At 40.2% G+C, this 22627-nt stretch overlaps 1 protein-coding gene across 1 annotated transcript in view; it reads left to right on the forward strand.

Annotated features, from left to right (window-relative positions):
* The window catches only part of gnai2 (G protein subunit alpha i2), a 198671-nt gene that overhangs the window by 98816 nt on the left and 77228 nt on the right, over nt 1–22627 (forward strand). Inside the window, exons 2-3 of the mRNA XM_062970104.1 lie at nt 9660–9702; nt 17719–17860. Of these exons, the coding sequence (XP_062826174.1) occupies nt 9660–9702; nt 17719–17860 (185 nt within the window). The remainder of the gene's footprint in view (nt 1–9659; nt 9703–17718; nt 17861–22627) is intronic.

Below are 22627 nucleotides of genomic sequence, written 5' to 3' on the forward strand. Positions count from 1 at the left end.
TTTAGAGATTATATTGTTCTGCATTATTCTATCCTAGAAATTATTTCATATCAAAGTAGAATCTCACTTATCCAACATTCGCTTATACAATGTTCTGGATTATCCAACACAGTCTGCCTTTTCATAATCAATGTTTTTGTAGTCAGTGTTTCAAATTCATTGTGATATTTTACTGGTAAATTTGTAAATACAGTACAGTAGAGTCTCACTTATCCAACATAAGTGGGCTGGCAAAATGTTGGATAACCAAATATGTTGGATAATAAGGAGGCGTTAAGGAAAAGCCTATTAAATATCAAATTAGGTTATGATTTTACAAATGAAACACCAAAACATCATGTTAGACAACAAATTTGGCAGAAAAAGTAGTTCAATACGCAGTAATGCTATGTAGTAATTACTGTATTTATGAATTTAGCACCAAAATATCACGATATATTGAAAACATTGACTACAAAAATGCATTGGATAATCCAGAACGTTGGATAAGCGAGTGTTGGATAAGTGAGACTCTACTGTAATTACTACATAGCATTACTGCGCATGGAACTACCTTTTCTGTCAAATTTGTTGTATAATATGATGTTTTGGTGCTTAATTTGTATAACGATTACCTAATTTGATGTTTAATCAGCTTTTCCTGAATCCCTTCTTATTATCCAATATATTTACTTATCCTGCCGGCCTGTTTATGTTGGATAAGTGAGAGTCTACTGTATATTTCTAATCTTATATTATCTGCTCAGAACTGGATTATATGAGGCCCTTTCTTCACAGTTGTATAAAATGCACACTGAAGTGGATTATATGGCAGTGTGGAGTCAAGATAATCCAGTGCAAAGCAGATAATATAAGATTATAAATGGGTTATATAGCTGTGTGGAAGGGCCTTGAGTCTACACTGCCATATAATCCAGTGCAAATTAGATAATCTGTGGAAGAAGCCTAAGTGAGGCCTAAATCTGCCTGTCCCCTAACTGAAACCTGGCTGTCCCTTGGTTGCTAGGCAACGAAGTGGGCAGAGATTAGCCCCCTAAACTGGCAGCAATTGGATAAAAACAATTATTGCTCTCCCTCTAATTAGGACTTTATTTTTCTTTTCTTTTTGTTGTATCAACCTAGAGGCGTTGATGATGGGTTGTGTTGTCAAATTTCGAGGTTGGGGGGCCTGTAGTTTTGTTGTTTTGTCCACTGCCCTGATGCCATCACTCTTTTATATATATAGATCATAATAATAGGGCTTTTTAATACTCCATACTATAATAAATATAATAATAATAATAATAATAATAATAATAATAATAATAATAATAACAACAACAACAACAACAACACTTAACCATTATTGGATCTTTGAACCAAATCTCATCAGATTAATTACCATTGAATGACCTTACAACTTCAAACCCTGCCTGCTTGGGGGAATCCTTTCTTAAGAATAATAATAATAATAATAAACCTTTGGAATATAATAATAATATTACATATTAATAATGAAATTAAACCTTTGAAATATAATAATAATATTAAATCATAATAATAAACCTTTGGGATATAATAATAATAATAATAATAATAATAATAATAATAATAATAATAATAATAATAGTAATATAGAGCAGGTTGTATATAGACATAAACACACACACACACACACACTGATATATATGGATAACGCATACTCATCATACACCATATATAGGTGTGGGATACATACATATTTGGAATATATATAGGCAACTTCAGATTATTTCTATATGAGAAAGATAATCTATATACATATACACACATTGGTATATGGATACGGGGTGCTCAACGTACAACATATGACTACTTCCTACTAAGGGGAACCCTTTGTTACCCAGCTTAAATACAATTGAATATCCTTTCACCTTCCAACCCTGGCTGCTTCCTACCTAACCTAAACCTTTGTTGACCACCTTTAATACCATTCAATACCCTTACACCATCAAACCCTACTTCCTTCAGACTTTAACTACTGATGTACTTACTGGGAGTTCACCAGACATCATGTGAGTTCAAGATCACACACAATCTTATTCATTTTCTACATATATACAACCATGACACATATACCAAATATCACCACTTCCTCATTACTTTATTTTCAACACCACCAGACTTCTCCACATCAACACGTAAAGAACAACACTCTGAAAACAAACAGAGCCACCTAACACATCCCAACAAAGGATTCCCCCACTCGGGAATCAGCCAGGTTTTGAGGCTGAAAGGCCATTACATGCCAATCATTCCAGCTAATTAAACCATTCCTACTTCCCTCCAACCGACAAAAAAAAAAAAGGAATAACCATAAATACTGCATATTCACAACCTTTCGGAAATGACATATACCAACTACCACCAATTCCTCAATACTTTATTTCCTATATCACCAGGCTTCACCACAGCAACGCGTGGCCGGGCACAGCTAGTACAGTATATTTCAAAATCAAGAAACAAATTTAAAAACGTTCATACTGTTTGAGGTCTATACTGGTTTGATGTGCACACTTTCCTTCCAGATGTTTGTCTGGCAGTTAACTGGCTTAAAAGAGAACTCTAGGTTTTACCAGCCTTTTGATATTGATGGATCTTAGTGTTAGCTGGGCATGAACTGGTTCAATGTCCCTTTTCCTTCTAGGGACAAGTTCTGAGCCTACCTAATTGGCTTGCTGTGGCTTTCATGGCTTTTTATTTGGTATGTCTCAGTTAACAATGTAGATGTGTTCCTGGGATTTACTTTAATAGAAACGTTGGTACCACAGTTAGAAATAACATGGAAAATAATATCTTTCAGCAAACCTTTTATTCCAAACTAACACTAGGCACATGTGAAATGAAATGATCAGATGAGTGAAGTCTTGCATAAGTAAATGAAAACACTTCAAATCTTTTAGAGGCTACTTGAAAGCTTCTTCCAAAAATGAATCCCAGGATGATTTTTTAACAGCCTCCACAGACTGTAGCTTCCATTTTGGTGGCAAAATGTAGAGATCTGTTCCCCCCCCCCCCCAAACATATTAGGGTTGCTGGTGAGGCAGATTAATTTGTTTTCCCCTTTTCTTATGTTCAATATTAATGTGCAAATAAGTACAACTGAGAGCCAACATGGGTTGGTGGTTTGAGCATTGGAGCACAACTTTGGGTGATTCTGCACAAATCACAAGGAAGGCAAAGACAAACCTCCTTCTTAACAAATGTTGCAGACAGAACCCCATGATAGGTTTGCCTTAGGGACTCCATAAAAAATAACACTAGCCCAAATAAGACTTTAATGTATGCAAGTCATCTCTTCCCAGTATAATATCTGTCCTCTTTATTTTGGCTGAGCAGGAGTTAATCTGAAGTGTAAACTTTCCACTTCCTCTTATGTCTCTTTGCTTTATGGACAAGCTACAAAGTTGTCTGAATGCTTTCTGTTGAGTTTGAGATCTCATGTGCTTAGCTTTCAGCACTAAGCCTATTTTCACGCCTGAATGTTAGCCCCAGAAACAATGCGCATAGTGTAGTTGGGCACTGGCCCTTATCACCGCATGTGCTGGCGGGTGCTGGAACGAATTGTCTTTAACAATCCGATTTATGATCTTTGGCGATTGTAAGAGAACAAACAGCGTGACTTGCTTTTGGAACGAAAGCGCTCTGTGATAGAGGAAACTGGGCATTTTAGATTGCTACCAACTGTAAATTCTGGGTCACATACAGAAAAGTCTTCATGGATGCTAATGTACTGTGTGTGGCAGGAGAGTACAATAAAGCAGGGGAGGAGCAGTGCACAGTGAAATGACATTTGTAACCAGGCTGTCTGTGTAATGCCACCATAATGTTCAGAAGTAATTAATTGCAAGTCAACCAGCTGGATTACTTCTCTGTGTGAGAGTTTGGGGTGAAGAGAGAAAGAGAAAGATTTTGTGAAACTTGGGAACAGCTGTGCCACTTGCAAACACCAGCTTGTAGATCTGAACTCGTTAGCAAACGTGTTAATAGGATGCATTGTAAGAAGATTCTTCCTGCTAATAGGGTGGCTTATCTGAGCATGAGGTCTGCCCCCCACTGAGCTTTAATGGCCTGTGGGTAATGTGTGACAGTGTTCCCTGTGCCAGGAAATATGGCTCTTACTAAATAAATCTGGCCCATTGTTCCAACCCTCACTGTGTAGGACAGAGTTAAGGAGTAGCAGCTCACCCTCTCTCAGGTATTCTTTCTTGTCTCACACACAGAAGGGAGGACAGTTGCATGCTCTGTTATTCTGCTAATCTGTTATCTGTTATTAAGGACAGAGCTTGGCAAAGTTTTGGATTACAGCACCAAGAATCTCTAGGTTCCAGGTCTGTAGACCAAAGACAGTGCTCACAATTTCTCCCTTTCCTTTCAAAAGTTCTCATCAGTTTAACAGTTCTATTTTTCTATTAGTACTGACAAGGCCAGGCAATGCATGTTAACATCGCCATGACTATTCAGTGTGTGTGCTTTATGGCTGTAATCAAGAAATTGGTTCATTAACTTGGGGCCTTCTGAAATAGGAAAGTGGCTGTGGTGAATCTCATTGATGGAGCTGACAAGACTCTTCTCTCAATCTTGTGCAGTTTCACTGGAGACTAGAAAGTGGTGGATGTGGCGAAGAAATTATTTTGTCACAGCTGCCTGTGTTCATGGAAAAGAATGAGTAAGTGATTAAGGGAGATACAGTGCAATAATAATGCTGAAGGGATGCCTCTCCTTTTGGAAGAAAAAATAGAACGTGAAAATACTATTCCCCCATGTTTGTAAATGTGAGGAGAAATGTAGATGGCAGAACTATAAATGCACTTAATAGTATTACAAAAATGTTTTTACCATTAATAGTCAGATAGTTTACAGTTTTGTTAGACTAACAATATTCTTTGCATTCAGTTTTTCTCTGACTTCTTTGTCAAGAATACATCCCAACTATGTGCTCTGAGCATATAGATAACTGACCATTGTAATAAATATATTAATCTTAATTATGCCATAAAACTTTCTGTTGTTTTACTCAAACAGGGCTAGTAATTTCAAAATGAAAAATATACTGCAGAAAGGGCAGACTGCGCTGTAAACATACTTACATGTTGTAATGGTTGGTGCATGTTGGACAACCAATTCTGGAGACCAGGATTCAAATTTCTGCTCAGCTGTGTAACCCACAGGGCTACCCACTGGCTGACTTTGTTGTTGTTGTTGTTGTTGTTTTTTTTTTATAAATTTTTATTGAGTTTTCAATTAAAAATTACAGTACGTGTTTAGAACACATTGCGTTCTTAGAGGAAAAAAAAAGTGCAATAAATGAGTTGAAATTGAAGAAAAAGAGAAAAAAGAGAGGAAAAGAAAAAAGAAAAAGCAAAGTAATATAAACAAAAATATAAAATAATTGGTCACTTCCATCTCTCACACAGATACTTAAAGAAAGATTTCTATCTTTAATTGGTCTTTCTGTTCGTTCTGCTTTGGTGTCAGCCTTTTCTCTTTTATTTATTTATTTATTTATTTATTTTTATTTTATTTTATTGAATTCTTCCATCATTAACATTAGATTTTCTATTGGGGTTAGATTAGCACCTTCATTTGCCTTTCAATCAAAAAATTCTTAACCAGGTCCCAGTTTGTTTGCTTTTTGGGAATGCCATAGTTATTTTTAAGTAAATACGTCAATTTATCCATGTTCATTATTTCCAAAATCTTGACTAGCCATTGGCTCAGCTCCGGAATTTCTTTCTTTTTCCAATATCTGGCATAGACTATTCTTGCAGCTGTTATAAGATAATTGAAGAGAATTTCTTTGTCTTTGTCCTTTTCTATATTGATCAGCCCCAGAAGAAAATATTTGGGATCTAATTCTATATTAATTTGCAACATCTTTTGTATTGCTTGGTGGATTTTCTTCCAATAGATTTTCGCCTTTTTACAAGTCCACCAACAGTGGTAAAATGTACCCACTTGATCGTTACATTTCCAACATTTATTTGAGATTTTCTTATTGAAATTTGATAATTTTTGGGGGGTCAAATACCAGCGGTTGTTGTTGTTGTTGTTGTTTATATCCTGCTTTTTCCCTCCATGTGGAGACTCAAAGTGGCTCACAGTTAAAAGCATTACAATTTCACTTAAAATGTATAAGTATTAAACAGTATTAAATATCATTAATATTAAAAACAATTGGGCAGGTCATAATCTCTCAGCCTCAGAGAAAGACAATGGCAAACCCCTTCTAAACAAATCTTGCCAAGAAAATTCTGAAATCATTTTTTAAAAAGCAGCAAAAAAACTTATTTAAAACTGAATTTCATGTCTTCCTTACAATAACAGGGGAGAGACTCAATCCTATCAGTCAAGACTTTATTATGGTCCTTGACCAGCACAGAGAGGGTCACAGATGTCCTGGGATGGGGAAACACAGTTCCCTAAGGCTGCAATCATAAAAAACTACATTATAACAAAAAAGGAGGGAAATCTATGTAAAAGCTCAAAAACACTTTTAAATGACATGCATTAATTTATTTTTAAACATAACCGCTGTTTCAACCTTGGTTCTTTATCCAAATTACCCTGAAGGTTATATTATTAAGGATGGATACAGTCAGATCACCGTGCTTAAGCTGTATCCCTTTCCTAGCCTTTGCCGTAATCATGTGAGAAAGAAGAGCGATAGAATACTGGCAGCATATCATGCAACTTTCAAAGCATTGTCTTTTACTGCCTAATTAGGCTTCTCATTTGATCTAAGGGTGAGCAAAGCTCAATGCTTATCTGTGTTTTGTGTACAACAGTCCCTAAAATAACTTTCCAGTTTTAAATTGTGAATACTTGTTTCAAAAACAGATTTATCATCTTCTGACCTCTGGCCCCTTGTGGTTTTCAATAAGAAATCACTCCCCCACACACATACTTCCCAAAAGGGGTGGGCTTTTTAAAATAAATAAAAAGGAGAGAAAACGCAAATATTTCAGCTTGGCTCATAAAACCAAGTTAGAATGCAGCCTGCCACAATCCTTATGTCAGATGCACTGCACAGATACGTGGCCTTTCCTGCTTATATATGAGAAATGAAATTGCTAAGAGTTATACTTTGAAATTTAAACTTGCAGACAAGACAATTCCCAGAGCTGCTGTATGTTCTTTATAGACTTAAATAGACATGTGAAGTTTCCATTTCTGATTTCTCAATGATAGCTCCTTTCTAAAAGTGGAGATTCCGGGGATATAAAGATATGCCAATTAATGCATCATCTTTCTGCAGGAGCAAACTCTGCTTTGATGTTGAACAAAATGTGCTGAGGGGATGGAAGGGGAACCATAGAATTTGAGCTAGTATTTGGAGAAATTGGCACAAAAATTTAAACTCTGCGGCCAAAAGTTTCACCTTTCCTCCTTCCATTTTTCCTTCCTTTGTTTCTTTTGCTCGTCTCCTTTCTTCTTCTTTTTTTAATATCCATCAAGAGAAAAATATAGATTTGTTATGTTAGGCCTTTTCCTGCAGCAATTGTTTAGTGAAGCCCTCAACATCTACCTGCTCTGAAAAGTTTGGTAGCTAGTGCACTGGTGAATGATTGGCTAGTGTTTTGATAAATTGATAACCTGAAATGATTTTAAAGACCCCTCTCCCTGATCCTGTTCTCTTTCCATCTAAAGACCTTCATTGACTTGTTGCTTAGAGATGGTTTCTGACCAAAGGGGAACTAGCTGCCTTGCTGTTTACAAGCTTGCACTTAATGTTTCATTGTCCATCCATATTTAATCTAGAATTGCAATTCATTCTGCTGCTTCTGCTTTCTCTTGTGCCTTAAATCTTCTAGCCCGCAAGGAACATGGCTTTAGGCCAGCTGGCATGAAACCTACCTGAGCTGCTGAAAGCTAATCTGGGTTCCTCTCCCTTTCCTTTTTCCTAGACGTGGAGGAAACAGTAGAACTGCTTCTTTGCCGTAAGCAATAGTGCAGAGTATTATGTTTTAATAGGTGGCTTGAGATGTGAAATTGTTGTTTGCTACCACACTCTGTAGAGAGCTACATGGTGTAGTGGTTTCAATGCTGGAAGGGCATTGGGAGACCAGGGTTCAAATCCCAACTTGGCACTGGAGACCCACTGGATGGCTTTGGGCAGGTCATGCACTCTCAGCCTCAGATGAAAGCAATGTCAAATGCCCCCTGAACAAATTCTGCCAAGAAAACCCAATTATAGCATCACCATAAGTCAGAACTGACTTGATGGCACACAGCAAAAAATTGCACTTTTCCTATATCGAAAGGTTGGACATCCCTGCGCAGCACTATATGCAGTGGACTGTTCAACTTCGCCCATTGACAATGTTGATCCTAAGATATTGATCCCATGGCAGTAGGAGCTGGCTGGCATCTACAGGTCTGCTCTAGAGTGTTTCTCTTTGATCTTGACAGTAGGATGGATGTTTGGTATATCTTCACAGACACTTTTCTGTCGGTGTCTCTCAGGCTTTTTTCCTCACCCTGTTTCGTGCATGTGCTATTGGTGGAAAGGGGTGATGAGATTTGACATCCAGTGGTGTGCCTAGCCTTGTTTATCTAATCTGTCTCATGTACTTTAGTGCGGTCCATTATTCATTGTCTAGCCTTGTTGATGGTGAGCAAAGTTGATTAGAGATTTTGAATAAGGCTAAAGAAATTATCATCAGCAGATCTGTGAGATTATTTTTTGCATTTCTCTATTTTATCCTCTCCTGACCTTTTCAGCTTAAAGCAAATTGTGTATTGCAGAAAGGGCTATAAATGTTGCCATTTGTACAATATTCAGGAAGGCCTTCATAGTTTTCTTAGTGTCTGTCTAAGGGATTTCCTTTCCTAAGTTCTGAAACTAACACAATTTTGCAGATTGTTTCCAATGAGGGAACCAAGCTTGAGACTGCAGGCACACTATAGTTTTTGCTTTCCCCACCATTTCCCCGTAAATGTTTCCCATTCCCTCCTTTTTGTGTTTGCTGACCATAGTGAACTCTATTTATTCACAGCATTTCTATATCACTCTCTCTCACCCCGAGGGGGACTCAGAATGGTGCACAACATGGCATATGAAATGATATATCCTAGCTCTCTAGAACTCACTCTGAAAACAGGTTCTAAGAAGGAATTTTGGCTCATTTGTCACACCATGTAACTGGCTATAATTGTATACTGTAGCTTATTCTTCATTTGTTGTCTGAAAGCAAATGGATAGTGGGAGAGCAGGTGGGAAACAAAATCCCACTTTTTCATTCTGACTCTTCATGTATTTGAATAATATTCTGAAGTCTTGTGTATTGGCTTGCTTCTGAAGATAATGTTAAGTAGGTGAGCCAAATGCTTAGATTTTATAAACCACAAAAGCCCAATCCCATTTAGCCATGCAGGAATATGCAATCAAAGCATTCCCAACAGATGGCTCTCCAGCCTCGGTATAAAAACCTCCAGAAAAGGAAACCTCAACATCATTTCAGAACATATACAGTGCAAAAGTATATGGCAGTTGCAGCTGAGAAAGCTCTATCACTGCATTCCTCTTCTGGCCTTTGCTATACTCCTGCTTTTAATACCTTTATTAGTACTTTATTATATACTATAGAAATCAGTGTCAAAAACTCCATGCCTTACATGTCCTCTTTCTTTTTTTACAGGTGCAGGGGAGTCTGGGAAGAGCACAATCGTAAAACAGATGAAGTAGGCATTCCTCTTTGTTTAAATAACATTGTTGTCTCTATGTCATATTAACAGGTCAACTGAAATTATTTATATTTTTGTTGCAGAGTGCTGTTCTTTTAAACTTCATAGAACTTTTAAACCTTGTTTAAAACACTCAGCTCTTAACCTGCACTGTAGTTTTATTTGTTTGCACACATATTTATGAATGTGCAACTTGTTGTACAGTAGAGTCTCACTTATCCAACATAAACGGGTTGGCAGAATGCTGGATAAACGAAAAATGTTGGATAATAAAGAGGAATTAAGGAAAAGCCTATTAAATGTCAAATTACGTTATGATTTTACAAATTAAGCACCAAAACATCATGTTTTACAACAAATCAACAGAAAAAGCAGTTCAATACACAGTAACGTCTCAAGTTATATCTGGGCCCACACATCAGGCGGGACACATGTTGGACCTTGTTTTTATTGTGGACGGTGGAACAGTCAGAGTGGAAGAGCAAAATATTCTTCCATTGTCATGGTCTGACCATCATCTGATCTGTGTAAGTTTCGCCGTGTCTTCTAACCTCCGCAGGGGTGGTGGACCCACTAAGATGGTCCGCCCCAGGAGGCTGATGGATCCGGATGGACTCCTGAGGTCTCTTGGGGATCTTCCTGTTCTGGAGACTGGCGATCCTGTCGATGTCCTGGCTGATCGCTATAATAGTGAGCTGGCAAGGGCATTGGACATGATCGCTCCCGAACGTCCCCTCTCGTTGCGCAGAGCCACGTCGACCCCTTGGTTCACTGAGGAGCTGGCTGTGATGAAGCGTACGAGGAGGGGACTAGAGTGCATCTGGAGGAAATCTCAGGACGTGTCAGACCAAGCACGGGCTAAAGCCGCTATTAAGGCTTACTCCGTGGCTTTGCGAGCAGCCAGGAAAGCTTTCACGACTGCTCGCATAGCGTCTGCGGCCAATAGGCCAACTGAGCTGTTCCGAGTTGTGGGAGAGTTTCTGCGGCCTCCTGAGGCCCAGGGGCTCCCCGATGACTTGGCAGCCAGGTGCAGCGATTTCGCGCACCATTTTGCAGGCAAAGTTGCTCAGATACGCCGTGACTTGGACTCCAGTTTAATTGTAGTTCCAGCGGAGGTAACCGAGGTACCTGTCTGTTCGATCTTGTGGGATTCTTTCCGGCTTGTTCTTCCTGATGACGTGGAGGGGATTCTTGGGTCTGTGAGGGCGACCACTTGCGCTCTGGATCCTTGTCCCTCTTGGCTGGTTAAGCTGGCCAAAGAGGGGCTGTTGGATTGGTTTGTGGCTATAATTAATGCCTCTTTGTGCCAGGGGTCAGTTCCATCCTGCTTTAAGCAGGCGGTAGTAAAACCGATACTTAAAAAGTCCTCGTTAGACCCATCCGTATGTAACAACTACAGACCAATTTCCAACCTCCCATTTTTGGGCAAGGTTCTGGAGCGGGTGGTTGCCACGCAGCTCCAGGGGTTCCTCGATGACACTGATTTTCTGGACCGCTCGCAGTCTGGCTTCAGGCCTGGGCACAGTACCGAGACGGCTTTGGTCGCCTTGGTGGATGACCTCTGCAGGGAACTGGATGGGGGGAGTGTGACCCTGCTGGTTCTCCTGGACATCTCAGCGGCTTTCGATACCATCGACCATGGTATCCTTCTGGGACGGCTGTCTGGGATGGGGCTTGGTGGCACTGTTTTGCAGTGGCTCCGGTCCTTCCTGGAGGGCCGTTCCCAGATGGTGAAGCTGGGGGACACCTGCTCGGACCCCTGGCCTTTGACCTGTGGGGTCCCGCAAGGGTCTATTCTTTCCCCCATGCTTTTCAACATCTACATGAAACCGCTGGGAGAGGTCATCCGGAGTTTTGGAGGGCGTTGCCATCTCTACGCAGATGACACGCAAATCCACTACTCATTCCCATCTGACTCCAAGGAAGCCCCTCAGATGCTGAACCAGTGCCTGGCCGCTGTGGCGGACTGGATGAGGAGGAACAAGCTGAGGATCAATCCCGACAAGACAGAGGCCCTCCTGGTCAGTCGCTCGTCGGATCGGGGTATTGGGTGGCAACCTGTGCTGGACGGGGTTGCACTCCCCCTGAAATCACAGGTCCGCAGTTTGGGGGTCCTCCTGGATTCAGCGTTGACGCTTGAGGCTCAGGTGTCGGCGGTGGCCGGGAGGGCTTTTGCACAACTCAAACTTGTGCGCCAACTGCGACCATACCTCGTGAAGTCTGACTTGACCACGGTGGTGCACGCCTTAGTTACCTCTAGACTGGACTACTGTAATGCACTCTACGTGGGGCTTCCCTTGAAGACGGCCCGGAAATTACAACTAGTCCAACGCTCGGCGGCCAGATTAATAACGGGAGCGAGTTTCAGGGAGAGATCCACTCCCTTGTTTAAGGAGCTCCACTGGCTGCCGTTCATTTTCCGGTCCCAATTCAAGGTGCAGACCATCATTTATAAAGCCCTAAACGGTTTGGGACCCGCCTACCTTCGTGACCGCATCTCCTACTATAAACCTGCCCGAGCCCTTCGTTCATCTGGGGAGGCCCTCCTGTCTCCACTGCCTTTATCACAGGCCCGCCTTGTGGGAACAAGGGAGAGGGCCTTTTCTGCTGTGGCCCCCCGTTTGTGGAACTCACTGCCCATTGAGATCAGGCTAGCCCCCACTCTTTTAGCCTTTAGGAAAGTTTTAAAAACATGGCTCTTCCGGTGTGCTTTCGGAGAGTAATTGTATATACCTCCTGTGTTTCTCTCCCCAACATGTATTCTGTAGACCCTGTTCCTCATGGTTTTATTCTTATCTCTTCTTACCCCGAGTTTTTAACCTTGTGTCCATGCGGCCCGCCCTTGTTATGTTATGTTACGTCCTGCTTTTTTGTTCTGTATTGTGTAGTGTTATTGTTGCATTGTTTAATTGCATTCTGATATGTTGTTTTTATATTTTGTCTATTGTATTGTCTTGGGCATGGCCCCATGTGAGCCGCCCCGAGTCCCCGTTGGGGAGATGGTGGCGGGGTATAAATAAAGTTTTATTATTATTATTATTATAACGTTACGTAGTAATTACTGTATTTACGAATTTAGCACCAAAACATCGCATTGTATTGAAAATATTGACTACATAAACACTGACTACTAAAAGGCAGGCTGTGCTGGATAATCCAGAACGTTGGATAAGTGAAGGTTGGATAAGCGAGACTCTACTGTATTTACATAGGTACAGATCCTGCAGGTAATACTCACTGACACAATCGGGGGTTACAGCCTCCAGTACCTCTTTGTACACTGCTTCTACCCCCAATACTGCTGCAGCTTGAGAGCACTGATACATACTCCCACATCCCAGTATATTTGGAAAAGTATGGGATTTACAGCCAGGTTCTGGATGCAGTTGTGCAGGCAAGAGAAAGAAAGAGTACTCACATCCCCAGATCTCCAGCGTATACTAAACTTATTGAATATCTGTCATAGCAACAGCAATTGCTTTCTTTTAATTGAACAATTGCTGCTGGAAGCTGCTCTAACTGGCCTAGTGAGTGCATCCCAGTGCCCTCAATCGCTGTTGCACTGTGAATAGGAGTCCATTGAAGATGACTGATGGCACTTCACACTCTCCCAGAGAGCTATTAAATCTCATTCCACAAACTAGCTATTGTTTACCTAGAAAATTCATGTAGAAATAAGTATACTATGTTGTTGTGTTTTTATCATTTGGATGGTGGAATATATGGTTGCCGAATTTGTGGATATGAAGGGACAACTGTACAAAGAAGGAAATTGCTTCTGTATCTTATAGGCACTTACATAGATGAAGAAATTTAAGCTAAGATATCTTCTTCATTCTTTTATCATTTAATGCACCTGGCAGAAATTCTCCTTCTGCAAAACTAAAGCTATCAGTATTTTCTGACTTATGGTGGCCCTAAGGTTAATCAATCATGAAATTTTCTTGGCAAGATTTGCTTAGAGGGAAGTCACCTTCACCTTTCTCTGAGGCTAAGAGAGTTGATTTTTTTCTTGTGTTGGCTTCACTGAATTATCTCTCCCAAGAAAGGTACCTTTTCTGAACTACCAGTTCCCAGACTCCGTGAATCAGCATGGTCACTTGCCATTCTGACTGGTAAATTCTGGGAATGAGGATCAAAAAGGTAATTTTACCAGGATTTGTTCAAACATCTTGACATTGGAATAGTTTGTGAATTGAGTTGTTTTTGAAAGGAAGTATCTGCTTATACCATTATCTCTTATTTCAAATTTGGGACCTCTTGTCCAATCCGTATGCAGTAAAACAGTGCTATTCAGAGATTAAGGAATATTTCTTCACATATGCAGGGGAAGGGGAGCCTTTTTTTTCAAAGAGACACACGTGTGAATATGCACATCCATACCACCCGCCATGTGAAGGAAATGCATATGCAGAATTCTCTCACAGATTTAGTTCTGACAGTGATAAAGGCAAGGGGGAATGAAAAACTGGTCCCCAGGTCCCAACTCCCATTTACTGAATGGGGAAAATTGATCCTCTTATGTTTACCATTCAGATTAGAGACTGGCCAAGCTGTCTAGTTAATCTTGAAAACTTCTCTTCTTCCTTACCACCACAGCACTTAGGATAGCTGGCTTTCCATACCAACAGATCCTACAGCTCCTATCCTTGGCCAGTCTCACAAGTTCAATTTTAGATGAAGTTTGCAAACTGACTTGCTCCAGAGCTGTGCTGTTATTCACTGCAAAATGGATTTCTAAAGAACTGCACTGTTCTACAGGATCAGGGCTTAACTTGCTCTTGCTTCAGTCATACTCAGACCTTTTCTCCCAAAACTGCTCTAAACACTTCCATGAGCAGAGAGGCCCTTGACCTAACTGATGTGCCTCAATTTTGTTATCCTGCACCCAACATAGAGTAGAGTTGGTGGGCTGTTATGTTATGGTTTTTCACAAAAGCCAAGACCTGAGATTGTTTGGGACCATTCTATATGACTGATAGCAGCCTCAAAAACATATTTTTTTGTCTACATCTTTGGAGGATATGTATAAAGCAGCCACCCGCATTGTTAGCCATGATAGAAGGAGCCACCCACATTTATTAGACACCATAAAATATGGTAAACCTATTTATTTGCATTATTTGTAGTCAAATAGGTTTTGTTTTAGGGGCTGCTGGTTAAAAGTACATTTCCTCTTTCAGTATTTTTATTCATACGTGCATACGCCCCCACATGATTTATGTACACTGTATCTTAGGTTAGGTTTTTAATAGAAAGAAGGCTTTATTTTTTGCTCATTTTGTTTATAAAACTCTTCAGCAGAACAAAATCCTTATGGTTTTTAAAAATAGTCCTTATATCCCGGTGTTCTGTCTTCGTATAATTTCCTCCCTCTACACAAGATCAGTAGGTGAGAAAATAAAATTCACTGGCTGCATTTAAAACTAAATTCTCAGCCTGATTTCGGATATATGGCACAAATTCATCAATGGCCATAATTTAAGAGTTTGTAAAATTCATTGTAAGTATAAACTGCCTTCTAATTTTGTGTAATTGAAAACAAATGAAAGGTGATATGATAAATGCATATGATAAAAATCACTTATAGTTAATCATACAGAGAGTAATCATACAGAGCCAACGGGATTCTGGCCTGCATAAATAGGGGTATAGCGTCTAGATCCAGGGAAGTCATGATCCCCCTCTATTCTGCCTTGGTCAGACCACACCTGGAATACTGCGTCCAATTCTGGGCACCACAGTTGAAGGGAGATGTTGACAAGCTGGAAAGCGTCCAGAGGAGGGCAACTAAAATGATCAAAGGTCTGGAGAACAAGCCCTATGAGGAGAGGCTTAAAGAACTGGGCATGTTTAGCCTGCAGAAGAGAAGGCTGAGAGGAGACATGATAGCCATGTACAAATATGTGAGGGGAAGTCATAGGGAGGAGGGAGAAAGCTTGTTTTCTGCTGCCCTGCAGACTAGGACACGGAACAATGGCTTCAAACTAAAGGAAGTAGGATATTCCACCTGAACATCAGGAAGAACTTCCTCACTGTGAGGGCTGTTAGACAGTGGAACTCTCTCCTTCTTTGGAGGCTTTTAAGCAGAGGCTGGATGGCCATCTGTCGGGGGTGCTTTGAATGCGATTTCCTGCTTCTTGGCAGGGGGTTGGACTGGATGGCCCATGAGGTCTCTTCCAACTATACTATTCTATGAGAGGGAAGCAAAAAATAGTCTTCCTACAAATCGGAACAGTTTCTAGCATGCAGCATTGGGATGTTTTGCTATTTTTGATATTATTTTACATTTCCTCTTCCATCCCAAATAATATAGAAACTTAGTGCAATGCTGCAACTTTTTAAACAATCTTTGAGATATATATATATATATCAATCAGGTCTTGGAATAGTAGGTAGATAAGAAGAACTCTCAAATCTGTCACCTGCTCTAGTTCTTATTTTATAAACCATGCTATTAAAGAAAAGTACACAATCTTATTCAAACTGTCTGTATGTTCTTTGGAATTATCTAGATACTTCCTTTTACTTCCCACACTGTAGAAGTAGTAATTCATTTTTTGGCTGCCAAGACTATAGAGATTAGCAAAAGATACTTCCTAAATTGAAAGATTGTGTGAGGTTTGTTTGCTCGTCCCAGATCCCATCTGATTCTGGAAGCTCAGCAGGGTTCAGCCCTGGTTAGTACTTGGATGTGAGACTAGCATTGAATACCAGATACTGAAGACTATTTTTCACAAGAAGGAATTAGCCAAATACGTTTTAGATATTCCTTGCCTAGGAAACCCTATGAAATTAAGTTTGGTGTCTTAAAGCTATGTTCTTGCAAGGCCTGAATCCCAGCGCTTTAAATCGCTGAAAAAATCTGGTCTAATCTAGTTGGGAATAATAAATAAATTGAAGCCATATAGTATGCCAGCATTTTTGGAGTTACTGGTATTTTTAAAAGATTAATAGTCATATTAAAAGATTAATAGTCAATAGTGTCTGCTTCTGTTGGGATCGTGTTCATAGCAGCTGTGGGAATGAAAAGTCTCATTATATTAGCCTCCCACCGTGGAATTATGTTCAGTGCAGGCTGAGGAAAAATTGAGAGTTTAACTTTGGATTTAATTTGTTTGGAACATTTATAGCATGTCATCATGACAGCATTTTAGAGCTGACTGTTTTGGCTAGAGGCTAGCTGCATTTAACTGGATGAATTCAAGTTTGGACAATGTGCTGAGTAGGAATGCTTCTCTGTCCCTGCTGGTGGATTACTGAATGTTTGCTTCTGGCTAATTGACAAACAGATGGTTAGTTTTCAGCCTTTCTGAGCCTTCCTAGTAGCATTGCAGCTAAAGCTGGCCACCAGTTGATTTCATCTCTGCTATTTGGAAAATAGCCCAAGGAGGGAAAGACTTGATCCTAATACAGTCTTGTTGTATGCTGTTGTCAGGTACAGCCTCTGGAATTGATGTTACTGGTATTTGATCTGTTGGGAGGATATATTCTAAGTTATATCTATTTTTGTTCTTTATTGACAAATGTTCTATCTCCTATGAATATTGTGTCTATTATATGTTACTATTAGGAATACGGATTTGATGTTGTGGCTTAGCTAACCTAACTGCTTCTTAGATACCAGGGAAAGCAAAATGAGTCTTTCCTGCATAGTATGTGTTTGAGATGGGCAAGATACATGGGAGGGGGACAGTAAGAGATAAAACAGAGGTGTTGCTTGCAAGAAAAATAAGAGAAATACCAGGCCTTTGGGAGGAGGTCACCTTATCAGATGATGGTGTCTCTCCCTCCAGTGCCTAAGTAGGGTTCAGAGGGAGATGTGTTAAGAGTTGGCTGGCAGCCAGTGCAAAGCCACAATGAAAGCAGCCATCTTGAGAGCAATCAGGGAGGATAGTTGTCCTGGCTTTCCATCTGTGAGATGTTGGAGGGTATAGGAATGTAGTAAAATTTGTGGTCTTCTGTCTGTCCCATCTGATTTTGGAAATGTTTCTTCTCACCCCCTACCCCTAGGATTATCCATGAGGATGGATACTCAGAGGAAGAGTGTCGGCAGTATAAAGCCGTGGTTTATAGCAACACCATCCAGTCCATTATGGCTATCATCAAGGCAATGGGAAACCTGCAGATTGATTTTGGGGATCCTGCAAGAGCGGTGAGTTTGCTCAAATCCCTCCACACTGGTAACCAACTTTTCCTCACCTGACATTCATTGGTGATATATATATATCTATATATATAAATGAGTGATGGCATCACGGCAACTCACAAAACAACAAAACTACAGGCCGCCCAACCTCGAAATTTGACAACACAACTCATCATCCACGGCTCCAGTAAGATACAACAAAAAGAAAAGAAAAATAAAGTCCTAATTAGAGGGAGAGCAATAATTGTTTTTATCCAATTGCTGCCAGTTTAGAGGGCTAATCTCTGTCCACTTCGTCTCCTAGCAACCAATTCAGCCAAGGGACAGCCAGGGTTCAGTTAGGGGACAGGCAGATTTAGGCCTCACTTAGGTCTCTTCCACAGATTATCTAATTTGCACTGGATTATATGGCAGTGTAGACTCAAGGCCCTTCCACACAGCTATATAACCCATTTATAATCTTATTTTATCTGCTTTGCACTGGATCATCTTGACTCCACACTACCATATAATCCACTTCAGTGTGCATTTTATACAGCTGTGAAGAAGGGGCCTCATATAATCCAGTTCTAAGCAGATAATATACGATTATCAATATGCAGTAGAGTCTCACTTATCCAACATAAACAGGCCAGCAGGATAAGTGAATATGTTGGATAATAAGAAGGGATTTAGGAAAAGCCAATTAAACATCAAATTAGGTAATCGTTATACAAATTAAGCATCAAAACATCATATTATACAACAAATTTGACAGAAAAAGTAGTTCAATGCTCAGTAATGCTATGTTGTAATTACAGTAGAGTCTCACTTATCCAACACTCACTTATCCAGTGTTCTGGATTATCCAACGCATTTTTGTAGTCAGTGTTTTCAATATACAGTAGAGTCTCACTTATCCAAGCTAAACGGGCCGGCAGAAGCTTGGATAAGCGAATAACTTGGATAATAAGGAGGGATTAAGGAAAAGCCTATTAAACATCAAATTAGGTTATGATTTTACAAATTAAGCACCAAAACTTCATGTTATACAACAAATTTGACAGAAAAAGTAGTTCAATACGCAGTAATGTTATGTTGTAATTACTGTATTTACGAATTTAGCACCAAAATATCACGATATACTGAAAACATTGATTACAAAAATGGCTTGGATTATCCAGAGGCTTGGATAAGCGAGGCTTGGATAAGTGAGACTCTACTGTATCGTGATATTTTGGTGCTAAATTCATAAATACAGTAATTACTACATAGCATTACTGCGTATTGAACTACTTTTTCTACCAAATTTGTTGTCTAACATGATGTTTTGGTGCTTCATTTGTAAAATCATAACCTAATTTGATGTTTAATAGGCTTTTCCTTAATGCCTCCTTATTATCCAACATATTCGCTTATCTGTCACGACCCAGGCTGCAGAGCACCAATAACCATACACAGAGGCCAGAATCTATCTAATATCTTTATTAAGGAAATACGTAAAGGCAATAAAAATAAGTGTAGAATATAGTTCAGAAGATGTCCTTTCAGGAAAGGTCAAATATAGTCCAGGAAAACAATGTCCAATATGAAATAGTAAGGTCCAAAGTTGTAATCCAGTAACCGAAACACTCACTTTGCCAAGCAGAGTGAGGGGAGATGACAAGGTCCTTTAATCCATGAAACTTAGGCAAGGCAAGGAAATAGCTTGATTCTTGGTACACAAAGCTTGATTCAAGGCAACAAGGAACGAGGAACAGGGACAAGATCCGTGGTAAATACTTGGCAAGGTCCGGGAAGCAAACAAGGCTGGGAACGTGAACGAAGGCTTGGAAACAGGAACGAGGCTTGGAAACGGGAGTAGCGCTGTCCACACACAACCTACTCCAGTAGCTGACGAATTGACTCCGCAAGATTCCTTCGGGGCAAGGAACCTAAATAGGGTCTCGTTTTCCCACCAAAGAACACTTCTCTGGGGAATCAGAACCGAAAGTCAATCTCTGTGTCCAGATGCATGACTCCCTAGAATTTCTCATGGAAGCAGTCTTAATCAGCTGAATGCCTGGCTGCGATTCTCAGGCTTCTGTGATTAGCCTGCTGAACTCCTTTTTGTTGTTGATAATAACTACGGCGAGAAAATGGGGGAGATTCTGACTCAGGGCTTGTTTGGCAGATTTCTGGAAGGCAAACCTCTTGCAGGTGCAAGGGCTCCAATTCAGGCTGGGAAAGTTCCAATTCTGGCTGAAATGGTGGAAAACCCAAGTTTTCCTCTTCATCTGTCACAACAGCGTTAGGAACGGGACTACATGGCCCATGAGTCATCACATTATCCAACATTCTGCCGGCCCATTTAAGTTGGATAAGTGAGACTCTACTGTATTGTATTTACAAATTTACCACTAAAATATCACAATGAATTTAAAACATTGACTACAAAAACATTGCTTATGAAAAGGCAGACTGCGTTGGATAATCCAGAACATTGTATAAGCAAATGTTGGATAAGTGAGATTCTACTTTAATATGAAATAATTACTGGGATAGAATAATGCAGAACAATATAATCTCTAAAACCAGGGCAGTAAATAAAGACCAACAGTCTGAAAGCAGGGAAATAGGAAATTCCACAAAGGAAACAATCAGGGCCAGCTAACACCTCCCAAGAAAGGATTCTTCCAGAAAGGAAGCTGAGAAGGGAGTGAAGCACTGTGTATTACCAAAGTCATTATTATTACTATCATTATTATTATTATTATTATTATTATTATTATTATTATTGTGTTGCGGTCAACCGTGAAAATGAATACAATCTGGTTCCAAGTATTCAAAAACACTAAAATCAGAATATATAAAAATTAATGTGGTATAATAAAACAGAACAATACAATCTCTAAAATCAGAACACTAAATAAAGTACAACACTCTGAAAACAGGGGAATTCCACACAGGAAACAATCAGGGCCAGTCAACACCTCCCAACAAAGTATTCCCATCATCAAAGTCTGGCAAATCCTCTGTTTTCTCAGGGCCACAGACAGTAGAAGCACATAAAATATCGTAAAGAACACCACTCTGAAAACAAGGGAATTCCAGACAGGAAACAATCAGGGCCAGCTGACACCTCCCAACAAAAAATTTACTCGGGGAGGAAACAGCCAGGCTTTAAAGCTTCAAGGCCATTACATCCTAATCATTTTTCCTAATTGCAGCATTCATACTTGCCTCCAACAGACAAAAAAAACCAATCAGAAATATTGTATATTCACAACCTTTAGGAAATAATATCCCCTGATGGCGCAGCGTGTTAAAGCGCTGAGCTGCTGAATTTCTGGACTGAAAGGCCGCAAGTTTGAATTGGGGGAGCGGAGAGAGCCCCCACTGTTAGCCCCAGCTTCTGCCAACCCAGAAGTTCGAAAACATGCAAATGTGAGTGCATCAATAGGAACTGCTCCGGCGGGAAGGTAACACCGCTCCATGCAGTCATCCCACATGACCTTGGAGGAGTCTATGGACAACGCCGGCTCTTCGGCTTAGAAATGGAGATGAGCACCAACCCCCAGAGTCGGACACGACTGGACTTAACGTCAGGGGAAAACCTTTACCCTTTACCTTAACTACCACCAATTCCTCAATACTTTATTTCCCATACCACCATACTTCGCCACAGCAACGCGTGGCCGGGCTCAGCTAGTATATATATATATATCCTTTGCTAAAACTGGAAAAGCGAATTTCTTCTCATCTGAGCATTCTGGAATTTCTGAATGATAGGCCTTTTGTGCGGGTCATCGCTATTTGAAGCAGAATGGTCCAAAGGGTAGCTTTCCCAGGTTCAGAATTGAGAGAAAGGCTGGAAATAGTTAACCAACTATGGGATGAACATTATCAAAGCCATGTATGGCCTATTTTAGAAATATATGCACCATGTACTATATTCCCTGTATTTGGAGTCTGGAGAATCATTGAATGTTATAATCTAAATCAATGGTTCTCAACCTGTGGGTCCCCAGATGTTTTGGCCTTCAACTCCCAGAAATTCTAACAGCTGGTAAACTGACTGGGTGTTGTAGTTGTAGGTCAGGGTAGTTGTAGGTCAAAACATCTGGGGACCCACAGTTTGAGAACCACTAGTCTAAATGTATCATTTGCACCTTCCCGAAAAGCCCAAGATGTCCCTTCCTGTTTTTTCCCCATGAAAAATTGAAATAGGGGGATTATTCTTCCAAAGTTGTATGGTGTGGCCTTGGGCAGACGCACTGATCAGAACACCCTACAGACTCCATATGACCTTCCTTCCATTTTTGGAGTGTGCACCTGTGGATGTTTGTATACATTAGTGGCCACTATTTTAGGCCTGGACAGGAAAGTCAACTGGAAATTATGGACACCTGATATAAACACAAGGGCCTCTGGTATTTATGTTGCTCTTTGTGCTTCTTGCTGACCTCCTAAAGCATAGATTCATCACAGTCTCTGCATACAGAAAGCTGTCCATTGTCTTCTTTTTGTTTCTGCTTTCCTAAGCAATTCCCCACAGAATTGTTGAAATATATTATCTGTAAACAACATAAAGGAAGGATGTGATGGCACATCCTCTGAAAGGGAGTGTGTGCACATGAGGTAATGCTAGAATGTTAAGGCAGTTATAGCAATTTGCAATTAACATGTATCCTAAGAAACACAGTGGGGTCATGACCAGCAGAGGGAGGAAACAAGTTTAATTTACATTGAGTGAAATTGAGCAGTGTTTCCTAAGCTATATATTGTGTGGGTGTGTTTTTTTTTTTGGGGGGG

Source organism: Anolis carolinensis, chromosome 2, assembly GCF_035594765.1.
Source record: "Anolis carolinensis isolate JA03-04 chromosome 2, rAnoCar3.1.pri, whole genome shotgun sequence".
In the NCBI taxonomy this organism is placed as follows: domain Eukaryota; kingdom Metazoa; phylum Chordata; class Lepidosauria; order Squamata; family Dactyloidae; genus Anolis; species Anolis carolinensis.